At 46.2% G+C, this 27476-nt stretch overlaps 1 protein-coding gene across 1 annotated transcript; it reads right to left on the bottom strand.

The window, feature by feature from the left end:
- Nucleotides 1–1040: 1040 nt before the first annotated feature.
- LOC119939039 (C-type lectin domain family 2 member L-like) lies at nucleotides 1041–24666 on the bottom strand. Its single transcript, XM_038758812.1, has 7 exons — nucleotides 24625–24666; nucleotides 23708–23718; nucleotides 21885–22021; nucleotides 20115–20195; nucleotides 4553–4737; nucleotides 2056–2150; nucleotides 1041–1453 (listed from the first exon to the last, which is right to left on the bottom strand). The coding sequence occupies exons 1-7, from the start codon at nucleotides 24664–24666 to the stop codon at nucleotides 1339–1341; spliced, it is 666 nt and encodes a 221-aa protein (XP_038614740.1). The 3' UTR covers nucleotides 1041–1338.
- Nucleotides 24667–27476: the final 2810 nt, after the last annotated feature.

The raw sequence follows: 27476 nt of genomic DNA on the forward strand, positions 1-27476 counted from the left end.
CTGTTCCCACAGCATCTGAATCACTGTATCCTTCCAGCCCTGGACACGGGCCTGAGCCCTCTTGGCAGCCACAATGAGCTCAGAAGAAATTGACCTCATCTTTCTAATTCAATCAATCGTATTTATTGAGCGCTTACTGTGTGCAGAGCACTGTACTAAGCGCTTGGGAAGTACAGGCTGCAGCAGCTGGCTGATCCCCACTTTGTCAATATCCCTGTTTTTTCGCCATACAACAACATCTTCAACATTTGTTATTGATACTAATCTAAGCATTTCACCATTGTGGCTGCCCTTGGAACTGACCATTCTGGAAACTCATCCCAGTTCAAAGCACACAGAGCATTTCTCCCAGTGGTGGTTAATGACGTGATCATCACATCTACACTTTCTTTGTGTCTCTCAGTTCACCTGCCCCAGGACCAGAACCTAATCTATCTTCCTCCTCCTCCCCGACTCTGGACTCTCCCTGGCTGATGATTCTGTGAGGGTCACCCTGGAATGTAGGACCATTTCCCAGTCAATGGTGAATCCATCTTCCTTGATGGACTAACACTGGCCTCCCCCTGAGAGCTTAGTTTTTCCTGAATTTCTGGATGTAGAGGATGGTCTGGGGTTGAACTACCCTCCCACTCTCCCCATGTCCCTTGTTCCAGCCCACATTTTTCTTTGAAGGTGTGTCACTTCCTCTCAGAGATGGTGTCCTTCCCTCTCTCCATCCTGCTTGGTGTGGCCTTCAGCGTCATTTCCAGGGGTGATTCACCTAAATAGCTGTTGGGGCAGTAGCTGTTCTGCTCTGTGCTGCTCCATCACCTTCTCCAGTCCCTTGATGGCCTTTGGTGACCCTGCTCTCACCTCAAGCCCTGAGGATTGTCACTGGGGCCGCCCCTTTCGGGCCCCAGAGGTTCCACAGCTGGTCACCACTGCACAGTTCACAGGCCCATATCCAACCCTGGGTATCACAGGGCAGGCCCTTCAAGGGTAGGACCAGAGAACAGCAGAGTAAAGTGCCCTGCTGGTGCACGCAGATACTTTACATGGGGTTTCACGAACACATAAGGACTTTATTCCCACTCTATACCGTATTCAGTTTGGCCTAGTGGAAAAAGAATAGGCCTGGGAGTTAGAGCTGTGTGTGACCTTGAGCAAGTCACTTCACTTCTCTGTGCCTAGTTCTCTCACTGAATAATGAAAGACACAATCCCTGCCCACAAAGATATTACAGTTTACTTGAGGAACTAACAGTTCCAGTCACCCAGAACTCTGAGGACTCCCAACTTTCCTCCTCCTCCTCCTTGATTATAGTTTTCCTACAGGTCCCATCTTCACTCTCTTCCTCCTTCATGTCACAGTCATATTCTTGCTGCAAATGTAGAACTTGCATGTGGAACAGGAATTTGTAGCAATCTTACTGGCAGAAACATATGCACAGTCTCCAGGGTCAGTGACTTCGAACCTGAGTTGAGAAAGAGACATGGGCTGTATTAGGAATACATCAGATTTCCCAGATCTCCTCATGGGGCTGAGCTGGAAATAGGAGGTGTCTTGAGAGAGGGTGCCCCCAGTGTGTTGTGGCTCTGTGGTCCCGGTTAAAACCCACAGAGGAGATGCGAATAGTTTTCTGGCCCCTAAGTGGACAGGTGAGATAATTTACCCTTTCTAAAAATCGAAAGGAGTAGAGGCACAGGGAAGAGATTTAGAAATCAATATCTCCAGACTATAAACTCATATTGGGCAGGGGACATATCTGGTAATTCTGTTGTATTGTGCTCTCCCAAGCACTAAGTACAGAGCTCTTCACATAGCAAGCACTCAATAAATACAATTGATTGATTGATTGATCTCAACCCCATTTTATGCATGTAAAGATGAGGGGCAAGGAATGAAGGTGATCTGGGTTTAAACTGCTGCTTCTCTTTGGGGTCTGAAAACTTTTCCATTCTCAAAACAATTATGACCCATGTGTGGAGAAAAATTTCATAAATTCAGGATGTACTTTTATTTGAATACCTCCTACTTCTCTCAGGCTATCAGATAGAAGAGTTAAAGGGAACTTACAGACTCTTGTTCAGTGGGGCTCCATTTACCCAATAGAATTCTTCATTATTCCTGTAGAGACCAATCCAGGAATTCTGGAATTTCTGAACCAATGACTGTGCAGGGAAGAAGGAGAAATCCTGCAATCAGACACTTTCCAGAGGCACGGCTGTTCTCTCTTCTGGGAATTTTTCCAGAATAGTCCCAGCATGCTTTGGGCTCCTTTCTCCAAAGAAACCAGCAGGAAGACCAGCTCACACACGGATGGGCTCTCGGCTACAGAGATCCACTCTTCATTGTCATCCACACTTAAGGTCAGTTTGTCAGGCTGGAATCACTACATTGTAAACTCCACAGTTAACAGCCCAAACAGACAGAGCACAGGCCAAGCAGACTGCCGGAAAGCCCTCCGCATAGAGATACATGCCTGGATGTCAGTTCAGCCAGAGGAGTCCCTCAAACTAGCGAGGATTTTCTCAGATAGATCTCAGCAGAAAGACACATTTATCAGGAGTCAGAAAACCTCTTCCAGGAAACTTTCCCTGATTGCATTCCTCCACCCTAACGGCCACCATTCACCTTTATGTTTATATCAATGTAAGTGCTCCATTTACTCAATCAGTTGTATAAACACTTTCACAGCTCTTGCTATTATCAGGTTTTCTCCTGCTTCCCTTATTTGCACAAAATTTAGTCTCCTTTTCTTCACCATTAGATTGTATTCATCTTGAGAACAGGGACCATGTCTTCTCCTTCTGTTGTAGGTTTCCAAGCACTCAGTACAGTGTTCTCACACAGATGACATTCAATTAGAAGTACTAATAAATTAACACCGTCAGGGAACTTGTCCTTTGGTCAGCTCAATTCTGGGATCAGGCCCAAAGGGGTCTGGGAAGGCCACCAAACAAATGTTTTGGTGGTCAGGGGATATAATGATAATAATAATTGTGGTATATATTAAGTTCTTACTACACGTCAAACACTGTATTACGTGCTGGAATAGATAACAGATAAATGGGTCCCACATGGGGCTTACAGTGTTAGCAAGAGGGAGAAGTGAATCTCCAGTTCTCAAATGAGGGAACTGCTGTAAAAAGAAGTAAAGTGACTTGCACAGGGTCATACAGCAGGTGTGAGGTAAAGCTAGGGTTAGAACCTAGGTCCTCTGACTTCTATGCCAATGCTCTTTGAATTAGGCCCTGCTGCTTCTTTGGGATATTCATCTCCAGAGTTTGCCGGTGAGCTGTTCATCTTCTCAGCACATGCTGCTGTCTGGGACTGGGCTTAGGAAGCCCATGAGATTGAAGCAGTAATAGCAACTGGGGAATATAGAGTCTTATCCACAGGGTAGAGGGGCTCCTGCTCTATCCCTTGTGCACCCCTAAACACTAAGTGAAAGAGCTAAAAAAACAGATTAAAGACAGTCGTAGCCTGGGGTGGAAACATGGACATAGTAGTAGTAGTAGTAGTAGTAGTAGTAGTAGCAGTAATGGTAATAACAATAACAATAATAGTTATAATAATAATAGTTTTGGCATTTGTTAAGTTCTTACTATGTACAAAGCCCACTGTAAACTCTGGGGTAAATACTATATAAGCAGATAAAACACAAACCTGTCCCACATGGAGCTCATAAACTAAGAGGGAGGAAGAACAAATATTTTATCCCCTTTTCACAGATGAAGTAACTGAGGCACAGAGAAGTTAAATGACTTGCCCAAGGTTTCCCAATAGACAAGCAGAAGAGTTGGGACTAGAACACATGTCTTCTGAATTCCAGGTCTGTGTTCTATCCCCTAGGCCACACTGGATCTACATCCTGAATAGCCACCTTGTAGGAAGATGAGAGTCAGTTGGCTGGGATTCAGGTGACCTGGGTTTAGTCTGACATTGACTGGCTATGTGAAGTTGTGGTCTTCACCTTTCTGGACTTAGCTGAACAATGGGGAATAAAAATATTTGCATCTTTCTGACTCAAAGGATTATTGAGAAGTAAAGATAAAAATAACTGATATAAAACTTCTTTGGAAAAAATAAAATAGTAATAATGATGACAGTAATAACAATGGTATTCATTAAGCACTGGGGTAAGAGACACAGGAAAATCAAGTAAGACACGGTCCCTATCTCACATAGGGATCGTAGTCTAAGGGCAAGGGAGAAGGTATTGAATCCCCATTTAACAGATAGGGAAACAGGCACAGAAATATTAAACATCTTCCCCCAGGTCACACAGCAGGCAAGTGGCAGAGGCAGAAATAGAACACAGGTCCTCTGGTTCTCAGCCATGTGCTTTTTCTATTAGGCCAGGCTGCATCCTATCACACATATTCAAAGTGCTGTCAATTATATTATTATTGCTAGCTTACACCAAGGTATTCCCTACTAGGGTTTGTGCATTTGGGATTCATTTATCCAACTCTAGGGACATCCATAGGTACAGACACACCAAATTTAGGCCATGGGAGATACTTCCAAGAAGGAAAATATGGTCCAAACGTTCCAGCCTGAAACTCACCAGTTCCTGTTGGCTTTCAATCACGACTAGCTCAGCACCTTGGGATTTACAGAATTCCTGGCTCTCGGTCCAATTTTTTTCTCCATTAAATAAGTAGCATTTCTTCCTGAACTGCACCCAGTCATCTGGACAAGTTTCTCCACATATAGGACAAGTCTCTCCACACTTAGGACAAGTCTCAGTAGCTGTGGGATAAAGGAACAGGATAGTCAGTGCTCTTGGTTGGGTGTCCTAGTTGTAATTTTCTCACTTGGGTGAATGGCACCTTACCCCAGAATCCCTCTCAATAATGAGAGTCCTAATAGCTGCAATTCACAGAGTATTTCTATTTTTCATAACTCTCACAATTTTGACTTCTCAAGACCATGGTGAGGCAGGTAAGGTCAGGGAAAATTACCCCATTTTTTAAAGATGCAGAGTTCAGAGAGGCTAAGTGGTTTTCCCAATGTCTCAAAGCAGGTGATCAATACTAAATCAAGGCCTCAACTCCCATAGTTGTGATTTCTCCACTAGTCCTTGTGCCTCAATGACATGAGAAAGGGGGGACTGTCAGGTACTGATTGTTGGTTGTAGGTTTCTTTAGAATTGAAGTTCTGGAAGTACAGGGTTGACGTCACTATCTATTCTGCTGTACAGCACCTTGCATCTTGTGGCTTCTAATAAACATTTATGAGCAAGCCTCAAACACCTGCCAGCTCCAAAACTTCTCACAATTAGGTAGTGTTTCCAGGATAAGGGAGTGGTCCTTGGTGTCAAAGACTATCAAGAGAATGAGGAGGATTAGTGCAGAGTTAGTGCCTGTTACGTTTGGCAAGAAAAGCACTGGTGACCTTGAAGGAACTGTTCTCCTTGGAGTGAAGGGGCATAAACCAGATTGCAGACGGTGAAGGAGGGAGCTGACGGGCAGAAAATGGAGGTGACAGGTGTTTAGCATTTATTTTAGGGGACTGGAAAGAAATGGCACTGCTGCTGGTGAAAAATCTAGATATCAGGTCAACCTTGTCCACCTAAAGTTCATCTTTGTGTGCTTGAACTTTGCTCTATCCGGCAAAATTATTGCCTCATCCTTACTGACAACCATGCTCATTGTCCTCACCAGTTGTTCCGGGTGTTTAACTCCCTCCTCAAGTTTGCTGTCCCTCCACCTCCCCAATCCCTTGCCCCTAATGACCTGGCTATGTACTTTTTTGAGAAAATTGGATCTATCAGATATGATCTCCTTAAAATCTCCCTTGTTCCTCTCCAATTTCTCCCTCCTCCTGCCCCTTCTTCAACTCTCCCGTCCTTTCCAACAGTATCTCTAGAGATCTCTTGCCTTCTCTCAAAATCCACCCACTCCACCTACTGATCTGACTCCATCACTTCACACCTTATCTCTTCTTTCCCTGAGCACCATCTTCAACTGTTCACTCTCTAATGGCTTCTTTCCCACTTCTTTCAAACATGCTCATGTCTCTTCATCCTAAAAGACCCTCCCATGACCTCATGGCTACCTCCAGTTATTGCCCAATCTCCTTCCTACCACTGTTCCCCAACTCCCTGAGCAAGTTGTCTACACCTACTGTCTCAAATTCCTCTCCTCCAATTCCCTCCTTGGTTTCCACCCCCTTCACCTCACAGAAACCACACTCTCTAAGGTCACAAATTATCTCCTTCTTGTCAAATCCAATGGCCTTTACTCCATCCTAATCCTCCTCAGCCTTTCAGCTGCCTTCAACACTGTCCATCACTCTCTTTTCATGGAAACATTATCCAACCTGAACTTCACTGACACTGTCCTCTCCTGGATCTTCTCCTATCTCTCTGGCCACTCATTCTCAGTTTCTTTCACAGGCTCCTTCTCTTGTCTCCCACCCCCTAACTGTGGATGTCCCACAAGGTTCAGTTCTGCATCCCCTTCTATTCTCCATTTACAGTCATTCCCTTGGATAACTCACTAATTCACTTGGCTTCAACTACCACTTAAATGAGGCTGATTCCCATCTCCAGCCCTGATCTCTCTCCCTCTCTGCAAGCTCACATTTCCTCCTGACTTCAAGATATCTGTACTTGAGTGTCCTGCTGTCACCTCAAACTTAGCATTTCCAAAATAGAACTTCTTATCTTTCCACCCAAACCCTGACTTCCCCAACTTTTCCATCACTTTATATCGTACCACCATAATTCCTGTTTCACAAGCCCGTAACCTTGGAATTATCAATTACTCCTCTCTCTCATTTAATGCACACATTCAGTCTTTCACTAAATCCTGTCAGTTCGACCTTGACAACATCGCTAAAAATCCACCCTTTCCTCTCCTTCCAAATTGCTACCATAATAATTAAAGCACTTATTCAACCCCACCTTGATTACTGCATCATCCTCCTTACCGACCTCCGTAGCTCCAGTGTTTCCCCACTTCAATGTATACTTCACTCTGCTCTCCGGGTCATTTTTCTACAAAAATGTTCAGTCCTTGTTTCCCCACTCCTCAAGAACCTCCAGTGGTTGTCCATCCACCTCTGCCTCCAACAGAAACTCCTTACCATTGGCTTTATTTTCTTTTGTTAATATGTTTTGTTTTGTTGTCTGTCTCCCCCTTCTAGACTGTGAGCCCGCTGTTGGGTAGGGACCATCTGTATATGTTGCCAACTTGTACTTCCCAAGCGCTTAGGACAGTGCTCTGCACACAGTAAGTGCTCAATAAATACGATTGAATGAATGAATGAATAACCTTGACCCCCTCTTACCTCACCTGGCTACTCTCATACTACAACCCAGTCCATACACTTCACTCCTTTAATGCCAACCTTCTCAATGTACCTCAATCTCATCTACCTCTTGCCACTGACCTCTGGCCCATGTCCTGACTCTGGCCTGGAATGCCCTCCCTCTTCCTATCTGACAGAAAATTGCTCTCCCCACCATTATAGCCTTATTGAAAGCAGATATCCCCCAAGGAGCCTTCCCTGATTAAGCCCTCATTTTCTTTCCTTCCACTCTCTTCTGTGTCACCCTGACTAGTTCCCTTTATTCACACCACCCCAACAGACTTATGTACATATCTGTAATTTATTTATATTAGTGTCTGTCTCCCCCTCTAGACTGTAAGCTTGTTATGACCAGGGAACCTGTCTGTTATATTGTTGTGTTCTACTTCCCTAAGCATTACATAATAATAATGGCATTTATTAAGTGCTTACTATGTGCAAAGCACTGTTCTAAGCGCTGGGGAGGTTACATGGTGATCAGGTTGTCCCACAGGGGGCTCACAGTCTTAATCTCCTTTTACAGATGAGGTAACTGAGGCACAGGGAAGTTAAGTGACTAATATAAAAGCCACATGGCTGACAAGTGGTGGAGCCGGGATTTGAACCCATGACCTCTGACTCCAAAGCCCATGCTTTCTCCACTGAGCCACACTGCAAGTGCTCAATAAATATGATTGATTGATTGATTAATTAATGGGAGGAGGGGATAATAATAATAATAATGGCATTTATTAAGCACTTACTATGTGCAAAGCACTGGGCAGGTTACACGGTGATCAGGTTGTCCCACGGGGGGCTCACAGTCTTAACCCCCATTTGACAGATGAGGTAATTGAGGCCCAGAGAAGTGAAGTGACTTGCCCAAAGTCCCACAGCTGACAAATGGCAGAGCCGGGATTTGAACCCATGGCCTCTGACTCCAAAGCCCGGGCTGTTTCCACTGAGCCATGCTGCTTCTCTGACGCACTGATAGCTAGAGGGTGCAGTGGTCCAAACTTCACAGCCATAAAGGAGACATTTACATGTCCCATCTCCCTGAAGTCTGGCCTGATCTTGATGCTATTTCAGCAACAACCTGTCAGTCTCCCAAAGGACACATGTTGGTCTACCTTGATGTTTAACTCCCAGTTTTCAGTAGGGATACAACAATGGCTGAGACATTGTTTTAAGGTACCTTAAAATTTTCGTTCTGCCCTCCTCACTTTGCGATTCCTAATAACAGCTCTCCATCCAGGAAGTTTTTGGATTTTCTTTTGTTGCTCATTTTCCTTACGTTACCCACCCAGTGTGGCTGTATTAAGGGGATCGTAGCTTTGATACTAGGGGAATGAGTCATTCCAGAACTTCATTGTTCATGATTTTTTCTTAACATTTGATATTGAGTATGCCCTGTAAATGATGCTGATGGAACTGCTCAAGGAGCCAGCTATGGAGCCTGGGTGGGGCCCAGGTCTACAGCCATACAGAAGGTTGTTCAACACTAGCTTTGCTGCCCATGAGGTTGGACTGGAGGCTGATACCACCCTACCACCATACTCTGACAATCTCCCAAAAAATGTGCTGATCATTTTCATTTGGTCTTTACTTCCTTGTCTACTGTTGTGTTATTGGTCAATCTGCTGCCTAGGTAACAAACTTATGTGACAACGTTTAGCTTGGTGTCACCAATCAATCAATCATACTTGTAGAGTTTTTACTGTGTGCAGAGAAGTATTAATTTTTGCTTGTGTGTATGTCTTTCCCAGTGCAGACTGATACACCTCAGATGCTTTAGACTGTTCATTAGTTTACCGTACCTCAATGAAATGGTTTACAAATTTGCATGTCTTTTAGGTGTGAGTCTCTAGGGAACAGGCATCAGTATGCAGGAATTCTTAAATGAATGAGAACCTTGTTGTCTTATAGATTACCAGCATCATTTAAAGTCCTAGTGACAATCATTCAAGATGCTTGGATGTTGCCTACATCCTGATTAAGTAAAAGCAGTGGGGCTTAGTGGAAAGATCCCGGGCTTGGGAGTCAGGGGGTCACGGGTTCTAATCTCAGCTCCGCCACTTGTCAGCTGTGTGACCTTGGGCAAGTCACTTAACATCTCTGGGCCTCAGTTCCCTCATCTGTCAAATGAGGATGAAGACTGTTAGCCCCACATGGGACAACCTGATTACCGTGTATCTACCCCAGTGCTTAGAACAGTGTTTGAAACATAGTAAGCGCTTAACAAATACTAACATTATTATATTATTATTATTAAAAGCTTTCCAGGGGGCTGGAACTGTGTACTGTCACCAACTTCCAGATTCCTTGTGGTGCCTTTGAACATATTATTTATTTACATTAATGTCTGTCTTGCCCTCTAGACTGTATGCTCGTTGTTTGGCCGGGAACATGTCCACCAATTCTGTTGCCTTGTATTCTCCCAAGTGCTTATACAATGCTCTAAACACAAAAAGCACTCAATAAATATCATTGGTGGTGATGATGATGATGGTTATGGTCATGGAATAATATTAAGTCTTTATAAACATCCTAAGCACAGTTTACCATTTTAGTAGTTTCCAGAGTCACGGTCTAATAAGGGAGTTGAGTGGTTACGTTAAGTCCTTGTAGAGGTCTTTCTCCTCGACCCCCTCCAATCTGGCTTCCGTCCCCTACATTCCACGGAAACTGCCCTCTCAAAGGTCACCAATGACCTCCCGCTTGCCAAATCCAACAGCTCATACTCTATCCTAATCCTCCTCGACCTCTCAGCTGCCTTTGACACTGTGGACCAACCCCTTCTTCTCAACATGCTATCCAACCTTGGCTTCACAGACTCTGTCCTCTCCTGGTTCTCTTCTTATCTCTCCGGCTGTTCATTCTCAGTCTCTTTTGCGGGCTCCTCCTCCACCTCCCATCCTATCCCCTTACTGTAGGGGTTGTTCAAGGGTCAGTTCTTGGTCCCCTTCTGTTCTCTATCACATTCTCTCCCTTGGTGAACTCATTTGCTCCCACGGCTTCAACTTTCATCTCTACGCTGATGACACCCAAATCTACATCTCTGCCCCTGCTCTCTCTCCCTCCCTCCAGGCTCGCATCTCCTCCTGCCTTCAGGACATCTCCATCTGGATGTCTGCCCGCCATCTAAAACTCAACATGTCCAAGACTGAACTCCTTATCTTCCCTCCCAAACCCTGCCCTCTCCCTGACTTTCCCATCACTGTTGAAGGCACTACCATCCTTCCCGTCTCACAAGCCTGCAACCTTGGTGTCATCCTCGACTCCGCTTCTCGTTCACCCCTCACATCCAATCCGTCAACAAAACCTGCCGGTCTCAGCTCCGCAACATTGCCAAGATCTGCCCTTTCCTCTCCATCCAAACCACTACCCTGCTCGTCCAATCGCTCATCCTATCCCGACCAGATTACTGCATCAGCCTCCTCTCTGATCTCCCATCCTCCTGTCTCTCCCCACTTCAATCCATACTTCATGCCACTGCCCGGATCGTCTTTGTGCAGAAACGCTCTGGGCACGTTACTCCCCTCCTCAAAAATCTCCAGTGGCTATCAATCAATCTATGCATCAGGCAAAAACTCCTCACCCTCGGCTTCAAGGCTCTCCATCACCTCGCCCCTCCTACCTCACCTCCCTTCTCTCCTTCTACAGCCCAGCCCACACCCTCTGCTCCTCTGCCACTAATCTCCTCATTGTGCCTCGTTCTCGCCTGTCCCGCTGTTGACCCCCGGCCCACTTCATCCCCCTGGCCTGGAATGCCCTCCCTCCGCACATCCGCCAAGCTAGCTCTCTTCCTCCCTTCAAGGCCCTACTGAGAGCTCACCTCCTCCAGGAGGCCTTCCCAGACTGAGCCCCCTCTTTCCTCTCCCCCTCCTCCCCCGCCCCATCCCCCCGCCTTAACTCCTTCCCCTCCCCACAGCACCTGCATATATGTATATATCTTTGTACGTATTTATTACTCTATTATTTTATTTGTACATATTTATTCTATTTATTTTATTTTAATATGTTTTGTTTTGTTGTCTGTCTCCCCCTTCTAGACTGTGAGCCCGCTGTTGGGTAGGGACCGTCTCTATATGTTGCCACCTTGTACTTCCCAAGTGCTCTGCACACAGTACAGTGCTCTGTACACAGTAAGCGGTCAATAAATATGATTGAATGAATGAAAGGCTGCCAGAATTTTTCCAAGTCTGACATACAGCACAAATCTCTCATTCTGTGTGTGTAGTCCAACACTCAAGGTGATTCTGTGAAAACAGGGTTAGGAATCTTCTCTATTAGTCAGGCTAGGAGGACTCCAGGTAGGATCTCCACCAATTGACACCAATGGAGAGAAGCAGCATGGCCTGACAGAGCTCTGGCCTCAGAAAAAAAAAGACCTAGGCTCTAATCCCACCTCTGCCACTTGCTTGCTCTGTGACCTTGGGCAAATCACTAAAGTTCTCTGTGCCTCAGTTTTCTCACTTATAAAATGGGGCTAAGAAATCTGCTTTCCCTACATATTACATTGGGACCCCCATGTGGGACAAGGACTGGGACTGACCTGATTATTGTGCACTTAGCACAATTATTATTTTTACAGGAGGTCACTAAGATCCCATGCCAGTTTTCTTGGTGAGCTCTTCTATTTTTTTGACTTAAGGATCTTAAGGATGGTGAGGAGACAATTTTGATAGCTGATGATATTAACTCAGTGCTTCCTGGGTTAAGAAGTGGCAGTTTCTATCAAGTCTCTCCTAAACTTCCTACAAATTGACCCACACCTTACAGTAGTGGTGACAGGAAAAACCACTGGGCCTACTTAATAGTTGTAGCAGCATCAAAAAACTGTACAGCCCTTGTGGGCCTGGGATCATGCCTATACATTCCATTGTATTTTACTTTCCTAAGTGCTTAATACCATGCTCTTCTCACAGAAAGTGATCAATAAATACATTCTGTTTTGATGTCCAACCTACATGGTTGCGAGAGCCAGATTTACTAGTGGAGACACATCCAGTTCCTGGAGCAGTTTCACTAGCATCACCCAAGACCTTTGCTCAACCTTAAGTGACAAGGCAATGAGTTTAGGAATTCAGTTAGCACAGTAGCACTGAAGCATTGCTCACAGAAACACAGCTTTCCTGGAGAGATCATGTGCAGAAAATGGATGACAGCAGGATATCCAAGTTGTTGTTGAATGATGAGGAAAGAGATCATGGCCTAGCCTAGGAGGGAATAATACAGTTCCTAACAATGTGATATACTGTGCAACCACCTCAGGAATTTGATCAGTTTGGCAAACAGCAACCAAGAAAGTAAAGTCTTAATAAAGATCGAGATACCAAGAGACACAATGAAAAGCAGTGACAGGTCCTTTGATGTGTCAGATTCATATTGGTCTTTTCAGCCACTCTTGTTTTTTGCTTCTTTTAAAGTCTCCAGGATCCTTAGTACAGTGCTCTGCACATAGGAGGTACTTAGTAAATATCAGATTGACTCATGTGACTTGTTAGGATGCCCTCAGTCCTCTTCCACCCGATAGAACAAGGCACACAGATTGGAGGGGCGTTGGACGCCTGGGTTCTCCCTCTGGCAAATCCTTCTCACAGCACTTCAAGAAGTCCAAGGTTTAGTCTGATCAACCATCAACCATGCATTATGGCTCCCCAGGGCAGCCATTTCTTGATATCTTCTATTAGAAGAACCAAAAGAGGTCAGACCCACTATACAAAGTTTAAAGATTCTATTTTTTCTCACTCCTTTTTTGTAGACTTTTTGCCTTCTTTCTTAGTTTGACTAGCACACTTCCCTTTCTTCTGATGGTTTCTCTCTCTAATCATCCAGAAGGAGATATCTGATACTAATGAAAATTCCTCTTCCTGCTTACTATCTCTCACAGAAATGGCATTTTCTGAGCAAAGCAGTCAAGGTAAATGAGATCTTAACTTATCTCACACACCAGAACAATAGATACAGGAAGACTAACCTTTTAGCTAGGTTCAGAATTCATTCATTCATTCAATCGTATTTATTGAGCGCTTACTGTGTGCAGAGCACTGTACTAAGTGCTTGGGAAGTACAAGTTGGCAACATATAATTGTTCTAAGTGCTGGGGTTGATACAAGTTAATCAGATTGGACACTAAGTAGGAGGGAGTAGGATTTAATTCCCATTTTACGGATGTTAACTAAGGCAGAGAGAAGTGAAGTGACTTGCTTAAGGTCACAAAGCAGACAATTGGAAGATCCCATTTTAGAACCCACGTCCTCTGATTCCCAGGCCACGTTGCTTCTATAAATATTAAAAATAAGACTTTGAATAAGGGACCAATTCTCTTCAAAAAAACTATGTTAATTTTATGTGTCACTCCCCTACTTTATGCAGGAAGATATAGTATTTGTGATGTCAACTTATGGACTGGTTAAAGATGAAGCTACTGGCCATTAAGGTTACAGGTGTCTGATGCCACAGGGCAGTGGGATGGGGAAGCTGAAAATCAGACTGTCAATCAATCAATCAAAATAGAATGAATGTCCTTCCTATATGGATGTGAGAAGCTGGTCAGGTTCAATTTATTCCTCATTGCCCTGTTTGAAAATGAGGATCTGCCAGTTTCTCATCCACTGGGAAACTCTCCTGGTTCAACAGGCTACAGACGTCTTCAAGTGTCTTTGAGACAATCATTCAAGAAACACTCTATGCAAATAATTACCTTCTGAACAGATTTTTGGAAGAAATCACGTTATAAAGCTAAAGGCCTGAGGAAAAACAAAAAGAGCTGTAGGATGATTCAAAAAGCAGTTCATTGAGCATTATCACCGAGCTCACAAGGTCATGACACAGGGAAGAAAGACCATGAAGGACATAAAATATAAATTTTAAGAATCCTTTGATTGCTGAGGAAAAAGCAAAGGTTCTCTGGAACCAGTGGGGCAAAACAACTTGAGAGAACTTGTGGAAACAAGCCTTATCAACTATAATTAAAACCTAATCAATCAATCAATCGTTCATATTTATTGAGTACTTACTGTATGCAGAGCACTGGACTAAATGCTTGGCAGAGTGAAAGACAGGTTCACTCCCACAGTGAGTTTACAGTTTATAATGGGAGACAGACAGATAGTCTTGCCTTGTCTTATGCTGCCCAGTCGTCTCCGACCCACAGCGACTCCATGGACACATCTCTACCAGGACGCCCCACCTCCTTCTGCAATTGATCTGGTAGTGGAACCATAGAGTTTTCTTGGTAAAAATACAGAAATGGTTTACCATTGCCTCCTTCCTCCCAGTAAACTTGAGTCTCCACCCTCGACTTTCTCTCATGCTGCTGTTGACCATTCACTCATTTCATTGGTTCATTCAATCATCTTCACTGCACACTTACTGTGTGCAGAGCACTGTCCTAAGCTCTTGGAAAGTACAATTTGGCAACAGATAGAGACGATCCCTACCCAACAATGTCCTCACAGTCTAGAAGGGGGAGACAAGCAACAAAACAAAACAAGTAGACAGGCATCAGTAGCATCAAAAATCTTCCCTCCTGCAGTCCTCTATGGAAACCTGGTTCTAACAGTGTCAATCAATCATTTTTATTGAGTGCTTACTGTGTGCACAGCACTGTATTAAGCCCTTAGAAGAGTACAATATTCCCCTCAGGATCTCTCCTGGAAAGTTTCCAGTACTCTACCAGTCTCAGCTATGGGAAGGAGAGTCAAACCTCCTGCTCCACCCCACCTCACCCACTCACCAAATTGGTCACACCCTTGACCTCACTGCACCTCACTCTCCTACCACTGCACTATATCTCCACCCTCACCAACTCTGAAATCCCTCTCTCTGATCATAACCTTCTCACCTGCCTCCTCTCTCACACTCCTCCACCCTGTAAATCTATATTACTTCCCCACAGAGACCTCCGCTCTCTCTACCCCATCCATCTCTCTCAGCACGTCACATGCCACCTCGCCTCCCTATCCTCAATACCTACTCTTGATGACCAGATTACTGGTCTCAGCTTCACTCTCTCTACGCAACTCAACTCACTCCCCTTTCCCTTTGTCGCTCTCACACCACTAACCCACAGCCTTGGATCACTGCCACTGTCTGCCTCCTTCGCTCTTATGCTTGAGCTGCTGAACGCTGCTGGCGAAAGTCTAAATACCAAGCCAACTTTGTTCACTTTAAATTTATCCTTTCCTGCCTTAACTCTGCCCTCTCCTCTGCCAGGCAAAACTGTTTTTCCTCCCTAATTGACACTCATGCCCATCACCCCCATCAGCTGTTCTGGACATTTAACTCCCTCCTCAGGTCCGATCCTCCCCCTCCTCCACCCCTCACCCCCAACCATCTGGCCTCCTACTTCATTACTAAAATTAACACCATCAGGTCTTAGCTCCCCAAAGTCACCCCTCCCCCTTCTCCATCCCCCCAACTCTCAAACCTCTCTGCTACTTTCCCATCCTTCCCAGCAGTATCTTCAGAGGAGATCTTCTCCCCCCTCTCAAGTGCCACCCCAACAACCTGTGCTTCAGATCCCATTCCCTCTCATCTTATGAAAACTCTCGCCACTTCCCTCCTCCCCTCTTTAACTTCCATCTTCAACTGCTCACTCTCCACTGGTTCCTTCCCCTCTGCCTTTAAACATGCCCATATCTCCCCCATCCTAAAAAAACTCTCTCTTTACCTCACTGCTCATTCTAGTTATCGCCCTATCTCCCTCCTACCCTTCCTTTCCAAACTCCTAGAACAAGTCATCTACACTTGCTGCCTTGAATTCCCCAACTCCAATTCTCTCCTAGACCCTTTCCAATCTTACTTCTGTTCCCTTCACTCTACCAAAACTGCCCTCTCAAAGGTCACCAGTGACCTCCTTCTTGCCAAATCCAATGGATCCTACTCTATCCTAATCCTCCTCGACTTCTCAGCTGCCTTCTACACGGTGGACCACTCCCTTCTCCTCAAAACCCTATCCAGTCTTGGTTCACAGACTGTCCTCTCCTGGTTCTCCTCTTATCTCTCTGGCCATTCATTCTCAGTCTCCTTCACGGGCTCCTCCTCTTCCTCCCATCCCCTTACTGTAGGGGTTCCTCAAGGGTCAGTTCTTGGTCCCCTTCTGTTCTCCATCTATACTCACTCCCTTGGTCAACTCATTCACTCCAATGGCTTCAACTATCACCTCTACGCTGATGTCACCCAAATCTACATCTCCACCCCTGTTCTCTCTCCCTCCCTCCAGGCTCATATCTCCTCCTGACTTCAGGACATCTCCATCTGGATGTCTGCCCACCAACTAAAACTCAATATGTCCAAGACTGGGCTCCTTATCTTCCCTCCAAAACCCTGTCCTCTCCCTGACTTTCCCATAACTCTGGATGGCACTATCACCCTTCCTGTCTCACAAGCTTGTAACCTTGGTGTCATACTTGACTTTGCTCTCTTGTTCACCCCACACATTCAATCTGTCACCAAAACCTGCAGATCTCACCTTCACAACATTACCAAGATCTGCTCATTCCTCTCCACTCAAACCTGCATCTTGCTGGTTCAATCTCTCATCCTATTCTGAATGGATTACTGCATCAGTCTCCTTTCTGATCTCCCATCCTCCTGTCTCTCCCAGCTTCAGTCTATACTTCACTCTGCTGCCTGGATTATCTTTCTACAGAAACACTCTGGGCATGTCACTCCCCTCCTCAAAAATCTCCAGTGGTTGTCTATCAACCTCACTATTGCTGATCGAAAATCTCCAGTGTTTGCCAATCAAAAACTCCTCACTATTGGCTTCAAACCTATCCATCACCTTGCCCCCTCCTACCTCACCGCCCTTCTCTCCTTCTACAGCCCAGCCCACACACTCTGCTTCTCTGCCGCTAACGTCCTTACTGTACCTCATTCTCGCCTGTCCTACCATTGACCCCTGGCCCATGTCCTAACTCTGGCCTGGAATGCCCTCCCTCCACACATAATAATAATAATAATAATAACAATAATAATAATAGTAATAATAATAATACTATTTGTTAAGCACTTACTATGTGCAAAGCACTGTTCGGATACAAGGTGGTCAGGTTGTCCCACGTGGGGTTCACAGTCCGAATCCCCATTTTACAGATGAGGGAACTGAGGCACCGAGAAGTTAAGTGACTTGCCCAAAGTCACACAGCTGACAATTGGTGGAGCCGGGATTTGAACCCATGACCTCTGACTCCAAAGCCCGGGATCTTTCACATCTGCCAAACTAGCTCTCTTCCTCCCTTCAAAGCCCTACTGAGAGCTCACCTCCTCCAGGAGGCCTTCCCAGACTGAGCCTCCCCTTTTTTCTCTCCTCCTCCTCCCCTCCCCATCGGCCCCCTCCCTCCCTCTGCCCTACCACCTTCCCGTCCCCACAGACTTGTGGATATTTGTACATATTTATTATGCTATTTATTTTATTAATGCTGTGTATATATCTATAATTCTACTTATTTTGATGGTATTGACACCTATCTACTTATTCTGTTTTGCTGTCTGTCTCTCCCTTCTAGATTGTGAACCTGTTGCTGGGTAGGGACTGTCTCTATATGTTGCTGAATTGTACTTTCCAAGTGCTTATAACAGTGCTCTGCAGACAGTAAGCTCTCAGTAAATATGACTGAATGAATGAATTCCATTCCTAGCTTGGGCAGTGGCTAGTGAGGGGAAGGCAATCTGCTACAAGTAAAAATTCACCAGTGCTGGGCAGCAGCGATCTTGGGAGGGAGTCAAGGGTAGAGATTCAATTTTGATATGCGGAAGAAGGCAATGACAAATGACTAAATGACTTTTGCATTTTTACCAAGAAAACTCTATGGATACTCTACCCGAATGACCACAGATGGAGTGGGGCATTCAGGGAGAGATGTGTATCCATGGAGTCGCTATGGTTCTGAGATGACTCAACAGCACAAGACAAGACAGGAATACAATATAACACAGGTGGTAGACATGTTCCCTGCCCAGAATGAGCTTACAGTCAATTGCCATTAATGTCTATCAATCGTTGTTTGGGTATAGAAATCAGATTTTACAATCACTCCTAACAATGACTTTCATATGTTCCAGAGAATGCTTAATTTCAGTTCTGTAGCTTAGAGCTTTCTTCCCATGTTCCATAATAAAATCATTTGAACGTGACTTGCCACTCACACAAAGGAACAGGATAGGAATTTATCCTGGGAAATGTAATCTCCAAAATGAAGGACAGATGAATTTGTGTGTGTGTGCGTGTGTGTGTGTGTGTGTGTGTGTGCGTGTGTCCCTCCCCATCCCCCGCCTTACCTCCTTCCCCTCCCCACGGCACCTGTATATATGTATATACGTTTGTACATATTTATTACTCTATTTATTTATTTATTTATTTTACTTGTACATATTTATTCTATTTATTTTATTTTGTTAATATGTTTTGTTTTGTTGTCTGTCTCCCCCTTCTAGACTGTGAGCCTGCTGTTGGGTAGGGACCGTCTCTATATGTTGCCAACTTGTGCTTCCCAAGCGCTTAGTACAGTGCTCTGCACACAGTAAGCGCCCAATAAATACGATTGAATGAATGAATGAATGAATGAATGAATGAATGAAAGGCATATCCTGGGTGCAGTTGGCGATAACTCTGTCATTCTCCAAAACGATATCACACTCCAGTCTCAGAGTTACCTGAACAAAGTTTAATCCATGACCAGATGTGGCCATGGGATTCAAGGCCCAGAATAAAATGGACCCACATGTTAATCATTAGTCTTCCTGTTGGCCTCTCCCCTCAAGCTGAGACCAGCAGGATTAGGGATCCTGAAACAAACTGACAAGAACTTGAAAATGCTGGCCTGAGTGAAATCTAATATCCAGAGTCCCTCAGCAGATATCGTGGAAGCAGCTAGAAGACCACAGAAGTCTAGGTTTATTCCTTATCCTCACAGTCATGCCTCCACTAAGAATATCCATCACCATCCTTCCTGTCTCACAAGCCCATAACCTTGGCATTATCCTTGAATCCTTTCTCTCATTCAACCCTCATATTCAATCCATCACTAAATCCTGTCGGTCCCACCTTCACAGCATTACTAAAATCTGCCGTTTCCTCTCCATCCAAACCGCTGCCATGTTAACATAATCACTCATCCTGTCCCACCTGGATTACTGCATCAGCCTCCTTGGTGACCTCTCGGGCCTCCTGTCTCTCCCCACTCCAATGCAAACTTTACTTTGCTGCCTGGATCATTTTTCTACAAAAACATTCAGGACATGTCACCCCCCCTCCTCAAAAAACTACAGTGGTTGCCCATCCACCTCCACATCGAGAAAAAACTCCTCAACATTGACTTTAAAGCACTCCACCACCTTGGCCCCCTCCTACCTCACTTCACTTCTTTCCTCTACAACCCGGCATGCACACTTCACTCCTCTGGTGCTAACCTTCTCACTGTGCCTCGATCTTGCCTGCCTCGCTGCTGACCCCTGGCCCATGTCCTTCCTTTGGACTAGAACACCCTCCCTCCTCAAATCCAAAAGTCAATTACTCTTCGCCCCTCTTCAAAGCCTTATTGAAGTCACATCTCCAAGAGGCCTTCACCTTTCCTCATATCCCACTCCCTTGGCTCTTCCCCCTTCCCAACCCCACAGCACTTATGTATATAACTGTAATTTATTTATTTGTATTGATGGTTGTCTCCCCCCCATCTAGATTTTATGCTCATTGTGGGCAGGGAATGTATCTGTTTATTGTTGTACTGTTCCCTCCCAAGCGCTTAGTACAATGCTCTGCACACAGCAAGCACTCAGTAAATACAATGAATGATTGTCTGTGTAAGATTGATCCAGACACTCACCTAGAGCAATAATGAGCCCCAGTAGGAGGACAATCACTATGATGCTCAGAATGAAGAGTTGTTTCCATTCAATGGTCCCATCTGAAAAGTAGGGAGAATCATCCTGACTTCATTTCACAGCATAGGAAGCAAGACTACTTTTCTAGACAGTCAGTAAGCAACATTCATGCTTTTTTTGTGCAGAGCACTATACTAGACAGCACTCAGGGCCAAATTTTAATTTTGAATGCAGAGGTGAAAAGGGGTCAGGGATTTTACAGGCAAAAATGTGGAAAGGAAATTTGGAGGGGACTGGCCTTAAAGAATTAAAAGGCCAGGAAGCCATCATTTGAGGACTTTTTTTGTCCTGTTCTAGTCAGGGACTTTCAAGAAATTAATATATGATTCCTGTCATCAAGAAGGTCTTGATCTAATAATGGGAGACACTTAAATAAAAGTCAAAAATTCTCCCATTACCTATTTACTCTACAATAGTAAGTCAGGCTCTTTGGGAAGCTGCATGGCTTAGTGGAAAGAGCACAGACCTGGGATCCAATCCTGAGTCCACCACATGTCTGCTGTGTGACCTTGGACAAGTTACTTCACTTCTCTGTGACTTAGGTACCTTACCTATAAAACAGGGATTAAGACTATGGGACAGTCTATGTGGAACAGGGACTATGTCCAACCGGACACACTCTCGTATCTACCCCAAGGCTTAGTACAGTACTTGGTATATAGTAAGTGATTCACAAATACCATTTAAAAAAATATCGGTACCAACAGCCATTAACATATTGCTATTTGCAAAGTACATGAAGAGTCTTCTAGTGATTTGCAAAATATAATATTCCTCCCAAAGGATTTTGCACTGGGAAAACTGGGCTCCACGTAAAGGAGCCCATCCCGTTTTCCCTGTCAGTAGCCAGGCTAAGGCCAGACCTGTCCTTAGCCTGACCTGTTTGAAGTGCCAGGGTCAGTGCTAGTAAACTTGTGCTGTGTCCTGTGGTTGCTCGGACTGGCTACCCCTGGACTCTGCAAACCCCCCAATACCCCTATCAGGCTGACCGGTCCTAACGGACCATGACTCTGGATGACACAGTCATGCTGGATGACTACTCATAAAAGGAGGTCATACCCCTCGCCAACGTGCAGCGGAGTGGCCAAGGAAACGGGATCCACCCGCTCGCCCGGAATTTGGTGGGGGGGGCACCCGCGCCGTGACCGCCAGGGTCGGAATGCAGGCGCCCGCGATGAAGGTCGTCTTGGTAAGCCATGCATGATGAGCCTTATATCTACAACCGCTCGAGACGTGGGATAGGCCGCGGGGAGCCCAGTGGGTTCCAGTTCGGATTGTGAGAATGGTTTTTTCTTCCAGAGTCATGGCCAGCGGACCCCGGAGGCTGGACGGGGGCGGCGGGCAGGGAGGGAGGCTCGGAGCGTCTGTCCGCGCTGCTCCGGCCCCGACATTGGGGTCCGTCCTCTCTTCCTGCCGGGCAGGATTTCCCTGCTTTTGGGCCCGTCTATTCCCCGGGGAGCGCCGTCCCGGCTAGGAAACCCCAGTCCCGGTCCCAGACTCCGGGGAGCAGAAGACTCTGCCGCCCGGGACTGGATTCCTTAGACCGACCAGCACCGGACCCACAGGACTGACCAGGACCGGACCCTGCGGACTGCGCAGCCCCCCTGGGGCCGGCCTGGTCCGGCCCGACGCCATCCACCTCCATCTGTCCAGTGTGAGGGAGGGCAAGGCGGGGAGAGCGGGGCGTCGGGCCCGGGAACCCGAGCTCTTACCCCTCCACCAGCGCCTTCCTCCCGGACTCCGCTCCTGCCCTGGTCTTTGACTGGACATCAGGCGGCCCTCCTCCTCCTCCTTCTGGTGCCCGCCCGGTCCTGCTGCCTCTGCCATAAGCCCCCGCTCTGTTCTGCTCCTGCCCGTGGGAGCGGAGATTAGGGGAGTGGGGCGGGGCCAGGGCAGGGCCGGGAAGGGGGCTGAAGAGAGCCGGGAAGGGTGGGGAAGAGAAGGACCTCAGCGGGACCCTCGCCCTTCCGTCTGTGCTTCTGCTCCCTCCCTCCTCACCTTGCATCTCCTCCTCTCCCTCCCTGCATGTCTCCTGCAAACACAAAACCTTCAGTGGATCCCAACGCCCCTCCAGCTATCGTCCCATTTCCTGCTTCTTGGAGATGTGTTTTTAATAAAGTTTTTTTTTGGGGGGGGGGGGGGTCGCAGGGGAGCTGGAGAAAGATCATCTCATTTCTTCTTTAAAGCACTCAACCACCTTTCACCCTCCTACTTTAGCTCCTTTCTTTCCTACCATAACACAGCCAGCACGCTTCACCCCTCTAATGCCACCCTACTCACTGTACCTCCAACTCATCTGTCTCACCACCGACCTCTCCTTCATATCCTGCCTCTGGCCTGTAATGCCCTCCCTCTTCATACCTGACAGGTGTTCACTTTCCTCACTTTGAAAACCTCATTTAAAAGCCTATCTCCTCCAAGAGGCCTTTCCCAACTAAGTCCACATTTCATCTTCTCCCACTCCCTTCTGCATCACCTTTGCACTTGTATTTTAACTTTTGTTCACTCCTCCCTTAATCCCTTAGCAATTAGGTACATATCCATAATTTATTTATGTATTTTATTTATTTATTCTTGAGAAGTGGGGAAACATGGACTGAGTAGAGTTTTAGAGGAAATGATCTGGGCAACAGAATTAAGTATGTACTAGAAGGGAGATAGACAGGGAGGTCAACAAGAAGGCTGATCCAGTAATCAAGTAGGGTTACAATATGGGCTTGGATTGATGTGGTAGCAGTCTGAATGGAAAGGAAAGGGTAAACTTTAGCAATGTTGTGAACGTTGAACCCACAGGATCTGGTGACATTGAATATGTGGGTGAAATGAGAGAGATGAGTTGAGATAAGGCCAAGGGAAGGGCAGGGTTTGGGTGGGAATATGAGTACATTAGATTAGATTGGTAGGATTAAAACCCTGGTCCTCTGATACCTAGGCCCGTGCTTGCCACTAGGCCCTGCTGCTGTATTCCTCCTGAAAGGGAAGTTAAATTTGCCATGTGGTAATAACTAAAGTAAGTATACTTATCCTGAAATGTAAGTTCGATTTGCCTCTTAGAATAAATTTTGCATGGCTCAGCCTAACTCTGGTCTTTTCCTCTCCATTTCGCCAATCCTCAAACCCTCCCCCACGTAACGGGTGACAATGACCTTGGGCAAGTAATGCCATTTCTCTATGCTTTAGTTGCCTCATGTGTAAACTGGAGATTTAATGTCTGCTCTCCCACCTCCTTAAACTGTGAGCCCCTTGTGGGAAAGGGATTGGGTCTGATCTGCTCATATTGTATTTACTCCAGTGTTTAATACAGCACTTGAGACATAGTAAGCACTTAACAAAAACCCCAGTTACTATTACTTAAACAGGACATTTTTTGTTGCATCAACAGAGGACAACCTCAATACTTAAAGATGATTTCCTTTACTTCTACCTCAACTTCCCAAGGACCGTGGAGCATATTGTTTTCTGGGGCTGTGGGCCCTTGTCAGGCAACCTTAAATGGGTATGCAGTCTCTTCTGGATTGGTTACTCAGTCCCTAACCCATTCCATAGCTATTGGTGAGTGAAAATGACAGAGAGCGTAAAGCCCAGAGTGAATGAGCAGGGGTGCTGCTCTGGGACAAAAGCTCATGGATCTTGATTTTCTATTGAGGATGGTCATATATAAGCTACAGTTTTGCTCAGGCTTTGATACTTTACTGCACAACTCTGTCACAAATGAAGTTTTCTGAATACTTTCACCCAATTACTCTTGCTAACTGTTCAGAGGTAATTATCAGGGGCCAGAAGTGATTTTCAGGGTACCTAAGCAGCATCCAGAGAGGGGAGAGCTAGGCTATCTAACTTTCTACCAATATACACTTTACAAATGGAAAAACTGTGGCCCAGAGAGCTGAATTTACTTGGCAAGGCACAAAAGAGGCCAAAGGCCAAGAATCATGATGATCAGTGGTATTTGTTATGTGTTTACTGTGAGCAGAGCGTGTTCTAAAGGGACAGTACAGTTCAACCAAGTTGGCAAACACATTTCCAGCTGACAAGGTGTTTACAATATAGACAGTTTGCAGATTTTAATATAAATTTTTTATAAATGTGATTTAAAGATATGTGTTACTCTTGCCCTCCTCAGGCTTGGGCTCCATGGCAAAGAGTGAGCCTTTGGCTGTTTGTATCACAGAGCTCTATGCAACGAGCCTCTGCTGCTGCGGCAGCTCCTCCTGCCTTTCTTCCCCTCCCTGGTTCCAAACTGAGGTCTAGGTTGATCTCTGCGGTGTAGGGATGGAGATCCAAGCTGTGCTGTCAGCCCCACTCCCCAAGATGAGTCCTGCAGTGCACAAAGCAGGCTCTGAGCTGCTTCCCCCATGGAGCTGACCCCTTCCTTCCCTCGCTCCCTCATGGAGCTGACCCCTTTCTTCCCTCCCCCCCCTCCCCCCCGAAGCCCTCCCCTTCCCTACTCACCTGCTGAGGGCCAGGGATGCTCCTGCTACAGAGTGCCTCCATGGGGTGCAGCAGGTGTCCCTGGGCACATCCACAGCAGTCTCTCACTTCTTACCAGTCCCGGGGTCTGGCTCTACTGGCCGACCAGCTCCACAGGCCCAGACAGCTGTCCCTTACCCGTCCCAGGGCCCGGCTCCATTATAGGACCAGCTCCAGAGGTCCAGGGCCACTGCCCCCTTTCACACCCCAACACCCAGGTGTCACGGCATGTCCCCCAGCCTCTAAGTCAGAGTGCAGCCCACAATATCTCCTGAAGCCGCTGCTGCCACAGGACACCTCCATCCCCCACCCCATCTCAGCTTGGGTTTGACCCTAGTGCCTCATGTTTCCCCAGTGTCCAACTCAGCTTGGGTTTGATCCTAGTGCCTCATGTTTCCCCAATGTCTTCATACATTTGAGGTGCTCCCTGTCTCTCCCCACAGGCCACATAGTTCCAAGAGGGCAGATTGGGCCATATGGTGGAGATCAATGGATCGTTGGAGGAGGGACTAAGGGCGATGAAGAGACTGGAGTCTGAGGGACAGAGGGATGCCAACTTCTTGCTCGACACCCAGTGAGAAACCACGGAACTCTACTGACAGCACTGGGACTAATGAGAGTTCAGGATGGCAGAGGACAGTAGGCACTGACCCCTGCAAACCACTTGAGCAAAGGAACGTGAGTCTTGATGAGTAAGGAGTTAGACAAGTGAATGCCAGAGGAACAAAAAACTACTGATCAAAGGGATTTAGCCTTTTTATTTTTCTTTTTTTAAAATGGTATTTGTTAAGTGTTCAATATTTCCAGGTACTGTCTTATGTGCTGGAGTGGATACAAGATAATCAGGTTTGACGTAAGCAAGGAGTTAAGCAGGTGAATGGGAGAGCAGCAGAAACTTCTAAGCAAAGAAGTGCTAGACTCAAAGAACAAAGAATTAGACAAGCTGGTGTCCGAGCTTTGAAGTTCTACACAAAACGATTCTGCCAGTCCACAATAGCCCTCCACCGCTGTATCATAAATGAAGTGTGGCATGATATTTTAAGTGAATTTTTCACTTAAACCCAGTTGGTCTCCTGGCCAGCACTGGAGCAGGTCTTCCTCTCTCTCCCACCTCCTGCTAACATCTCCCAACAACACCCACTGGCCATTGTATTTTGTATTCATTCATTCAATTGTATGTATTGACTGCTTACTGTGTGCAGAACACTGTATTAAGTACTTGGGAGAATACAAAATAACAATAAAACAGATAATGAGCTTAGAGTCCCAATGAGCTTACAGTCTAGAGGGAGACCCAAACAATAATATAAATAAATACATTACTGATATCTACGTAAGTGCTGTGGGACTGGAAGAGGGGGAATGAATAAATGGAGCAAGTCAGAGTGATGCAGGAGGGAGTGGGAAAAGAGAAAAGGAGGGCTTAGTCAGGGAAAGCCTCTTGGGGGAGATGTGCCTTCAATCATCAATGTCTGCTTGTCTTCCCCATTAAACTGTGAGCTCTTTAGGGAGGGTTCATGTCTTTTGCCTGATACAGTGCTCTGCTCACTGTTCATGCAATAAGTACCTTTGATCAATTGATTTACTGAGGAATCTCCTGAGAGATCCATGATCTCATTTCCCTTGACTGAAGGCATACTCATACCAAGGCCCACTTTTCCGCATCTCCCACTCCCTTCTACATTGCCCCGACTTGCTACCTTTCTTCTTCCTCCCTCCCAGCACTTATGTATACATCTGTGATTTTATTTATTTATATTCATGTCTGTTCGTTTGTATTGATGTCTGTCCCCCTCTAGACTGTGAGCTCGTTGTGGGCAGGGATTGTCACTCTTTTTTTTTGTACTTTCTCAAGCGCTTAGTGCAGTGCTCTGCACACGGTAAGTACTTAATAAATACGATTTAATGAATGAATGAATGAATGAGTGGACTTTAGAGGGTTCACTGCTGCCACCTAGTGATTGAACTGAAGCTTCACTTGGGTAGCGTACCTGACAAGGCTCTAGAACATATGAAGTAACCGGCAAACCAGTTTCTGGGGTCAGAGAGTTGAGGCCAGCCAACTTCATTGTGGGCAAAATAAAGCCAAGCCTTGTCCAGAGGAGTTCTCTGTCCAGAAGAATCAGGACTACCCAGAAATACCCATAATCCTTATCCAAAGATACTCCAACGGCTGACACTGATGCTGAGACCTTGAGCCTTCTCGCTCCCTCTCCCCAGTGGCGCGCTCCCACCCCTGCGAGCTGTCTGCACTGCCAAGACCAGTGGAGAGACCAGGACCTGGGTAGGGGGCGCAAGGATTCCTTCTAACTTCTTCCTCCAACTGCTGTCTTCCACTCTTGACTCTTCCACTGCCCAGCTTTCCCCTCCCATTTTATGCACAGGCTACCAGAGACCGAAGGGTGAGAATTGCTCTTGGCCAATTGACTCATGCTGGATTTTCACTGTGGAATGAGGGAGCCAGAGAGAGCCCAGGGTGGGCAATGAGTGAAGAGGAATGGGAGGAGTGACGGGGGCAGAGCCAGGGACATGGGGGAGCAGGAGAGGGAGGTTGTAGAGGGAACTGGCTACCTCACTTTGCTGCCTCTGCTGCATTTGTGATCCAGGCCCCAGGGGGCTCAGGGGGCTGTTGGTGGTCTCTGAGCACAAAGCAGATCCACTTGGTAGTGGATTCTCTATTTGGGGCCGAGCTGCCTGTCCCCTGCTTTCCGGGGCTGGAGACGGACTGAGAGGTTCTAGGCCTTGTGGAGAGGAGAGCTGGGCAGGGATGGTGAAGGTGACAGCTGCCTCTCTGAAGGAATAAGCCCCAGTTGGTCTCCTGGCCAGCACTGGAG

Source organism: Tachyglossus aculeatus, chromosome 17 (assembly GCF_015852505.1).
Source record: "Tachyglossus aculeatus isolate mTacAcu1 chromosome 17, mTacAcu1.pri, whole genome shotgun sequence".
Taxonomy (NCBI): Eukaryota; Metazoa; Chordata; class Mammalia; order Monotremata; family Tachyglossidae; genus Tachyglossus; species Tachyglossus aculeatus.